At 36.3% G+C, this 3,685-nt stretch overlaps 2 protein-coding genes across 2 annotated transcripts; both read left to right on the top strand.

Moving 5' to 3' along the window:
- Positions 1-81: 81 nt before the first annotated feature.
- Positions 82-1,224, top strand: TM35_000083970 (uncharacterized protein; the record flags this gene model as incomplete). The annotated part of the gene is made up of 1 exon (XM_029024262.1): positions 82-1,224. One exon carries the CDS (start codon positions 82-84, stop codon positions 1,222-1,224), a length of 1,143 nt encoding a protein of 380 aa, XP_028884665.1.
- An 893-nt stretch (positions 1,225-2,117) lies between these two features.
- Positions 2,118-3,377, top strand: TM35_000083980 (mitogen activated protein kinase; the record flags this gene model as incomplete). Its single annotated transcript, XM_029024263.1, has 1 exon — positions 2,118-3,377. The coding sequence occupies one exon, from the start codon at positions 2,118-2,120 to the stop codon at positions 3,375-3,377; it is 1,260 nt and encodes a 419-aa protein (XP_028884666.1).
- Positions 3,378-3,685: the final 308 nt, after the last annotated feature.

Here is a 3,685-nt window from a genome sequence, read left to right on the forward strand (position 1 = left end):
ATATATATATACTAAGATATATAGAAAGTTTCTATACTTCCTACACCCAGTTCGGTACTGCCTTGTTACACTAGCGTGGAAATGCCCACTATTATTATTGACGATCTCACTGTGCGCCTCGCCTCTGAGCTGCAGAATACATTTAATCCCACTTATGCATTTGGCGGTAAGAGCCACGGCGGGTCGTTGGCATTACGCGAAATACCAAGCGGTCATTTACTTCTCCCATATGATGCTGAGGGAAATGTCATCGTCACACCAGGCCGCCGCTATCAACTCGTTCTCATCACAGAACGAAAGGCTACACAGGAGAATATGAACCACACACCACAACAACAGCAACAACAATCAAAACAACAGGAAAAGGAACAACAACAACAACAACAATCAAATCAACAAGAACAACAACAACAACAACAAAGGAATCATGTAAACCCTGAAGCGGAAAAGGAAAGACAGAAGCGGATGAGAGAAAACAATAATAAAGAAGATGAAGCCATCTCAATCATCGCTAATGGTGAGAAAAAGAAGCGAGAACGAAAACAGAAAAATGATGTCTCTGCTCCAATTCCTGAAGAGACATCGCAAACAAAAGATAAACGAGAAAAGAAGGAAACAACAACGACTCGTCATGTTGTAGGTATGAATGACGATAATGTACCACTTTATCAGAGAGTTGGAGAAATACGCTCCAATAACACTACTGAAGATAATAAGAGTCCTCTTCCTTCCACTAATACTAATACTACTAATACTAATCAAACTGCTACTGCTACTGCTACTGCTACTGCTACTAATGCTACTACTCCTATTGTTTCCACTGTGCGTAAACCCTCACCGGATTCTCGCTCTGTTAGTACTGATAACTCTCCAAAGAGTCGTGTGGCCACGAGAGCCCCGTCTAGCTCTTCTTCCTCTTCTGTTGATAATAATAATAATAAGAAGAATACTAATAATCATCGTCAGTACAACAACAATAATAAAAATAATAATAATAATGATAATATCCCATTATCAGCCTCCTATGCAAATCACCACCAGCAGCAACAACAAACACAGACACAGAAAGAAAAGCAACAAAAACAACAACAAGAACATGATTCCACACCTCTTATTGCTGTTGCTGCTGCGGGTAGTCAAGTGCAGAAACCATCGACTCGCCGTCAGACTAAACCCCCGCGTCGTGCGCCAATAGCAACTCCCACTACGAGTGATTCAGATTAATTCATGTAGTTTTTAAAGCGAGAAAGAAATCAAGAAGACATGAGAGTATTTTTCTCCGCATAAAAAATCGTTGTAAGAAAAAAGAAGAGAGAAAAGAAGAAAAAAAAAGAAAAAAAAAAGGTCAAACAGATAGTAAGATTGGGCTCCAGAAAAAAAAAAAAAGAGAAAAAGAGAAAAAGAGAAGGAATGTAAAGAAAAATGGAGTATGAGAGTTGTCTGGTGAGAGATTATATACTTCACTACTACTGCTCTCTTTTTTCTTTCTTTTTTTACTTCTTTTTCTTTGAATTTTTTCACAAACTCTGCTTTGTAACCTCATGCGAGGCTGCAATCCCCTCGGCACCTTGAGGTGTTGCGGGTGCTAACCTTGTATTTCTATATTAGCATCGATAAAAGAATAAATGAATAATAGCTGATGTTGAATTGACAATTTTTTTTTTCTTTTATGATGATTATTATTATTGATGATTATTATTATTATTGTTTCTTTGGTAAATGGAATGTTTATGAAAATAATATTTTTTTTTTGTTTCGTTTGTTTTATTATTCTTTGTTCTTTTCTTGTTTTTTTTTTTTTATTATTATTATTATTGACTCTAATATCCCCCCTAGTAGAAGAGAAAGGGATCTCCAGTAAGGGGAGAAACTGCTTTCTTCTTAAGAGTGAAAGAGAAAAACAGAATACAAAGAAAAAGAAAAAAAAAACGGTTTTGCATTTCCACAGGAATATCAGGTGTTGCTTGGGCGAAAAAAAAAAAAAAAAAAAGCAAAACTGTAAGACGAGGAAACTTTAAGTATTCCTTACAATATAGCGAATTCATTTATATATTTATTTATTTATTTATATATATATATATATATATATATATATATAAAACAAAGGTGTAGGCATCATGGCTCAGAATATGCGGGATCTGTCTGTGCTGCAAGAGGAGGTGAATAAGTTGGATGATCGCTACGTATTGGAAAAAGTTATTGGAGCCGGTTCTTATGGAATGGTTATCCGTGCAAGAGATACCTTAAATAATTCTGAATTGGTGGCAATCAAGCGTGTTAATAAAGAAATTTTTGATGAAATGATTCTTGCTAAACGAATTCTACGCGAGATAAAATTATTGGCTCATTTTAATGATGAGAATATTATTGGTCTTCGAAATATTCTCACACCACTCGAAAATGAATCTTTTGAGTATTTCTATATTGTTATGGAAATTATGGAAACTGATCTAAAACAGGTTTTACGAACAGGTCAGGTTCTAACAGAAGCGCATATACAATTTTTTATCTATCAAATATTACATGCTCTTAAAGTAATTCATTCTGCTGGTGTCATTCACCGTGATATTACCCCTGCCAATATTCTAGTAAATCAAAACTGCGATTTAAAAATATGCGATTTTGGTCTTGCCAAAGAGGAGAATGATCAAGGAGAGTATATGACTGATTATGTTACTATGCGTTGGTATCGTGCGCCAGAGTTGGTGATGGAAGATCGTAATTACTCTGCGCAAATTGATGTTTGGGGTGTGGGAAGTATTCTCGGTGAATTACTCGGTTCTCGACCACTTTTCCAAGGTAAAGACCGTGTAAATCAACTGGATAAGATTATTGAAGTCATTGGCACACCATCCGATGAGGATATCAGTGCAGTGGGTTCACAAGCCGCACAGAAGTATTTAAAGAAGAAATCCTATCGTCCACCACCAGATTGGCGTACTAGATATCCCAACGCATCAGAGAATGCACTTGATCTTCTTAAGCGAATGCTTGTCTTTCATCCAGATAAGCGTATTACCGTAGATGATGCCCTTCGACACCCCTTCTTGGAGGATTTATATGATGAACGGGATGAACATTTAAATGTGCCACTCTTCAGTTTTGATGAACAAGAACAGCGAACAGTGCAAGATGTAAGGCGTGCGGTGTATGAAGAAAGTGTAAAGTTTCATAAAGAACATCCAGAGACAGCTCCACGTTCAAATAAACGACCAGAACAAAAATCCCAACAAAGTAATAATAGTGGTTCTGGACTTCCATCAATGGATGTCACCGGTGAGGGCCGTTCAGCACAGCAGACTATTGAAAAGGATGAATCCAAGGAGGCGAGTAATGGTCGATTTGACGCTTTGGTAGATACTCCAGACTCTCGGTAGTGACAACGAAGAGGAAAAAATAAAAGAAAAGAAAAAAAAGAAAAGAAAAGAAATACGTAGAAAAGAAGGAGAAAAGGAGAAAAAAAAAATAGAATGAAAAAGGAGCAAGGGGGAAAGGAATGATATATGAAGGGAAAATAAAGAAGAGAAAAAGGAGGAATCTGAGGTAAGAGATAAAAATAAAAAGATATTTGTGCTCTGATGAAAACAAAGAGAAATCTCAAGGAAGTATTAACATGGTGAGAGTTTTCCCTTCTATCGTCACACGTATAAAGTATATATATATATATATATATATATATATATAT

This window comes from Trypanosoma theileri (assembly GCF_002087225.1).
Source record: "Trypanosoma theileri isolate Edinburgh chromosome Unknown TM35_Tth_8_V1, whole genome shotgun sequence".
Lineage (NCBI taxonomy): Eukaryota > Euglenozoa > Kinetoplastea > Trypanosomatida > Trypanosomatidae > Trypanosoma > Trypanosoma theileri.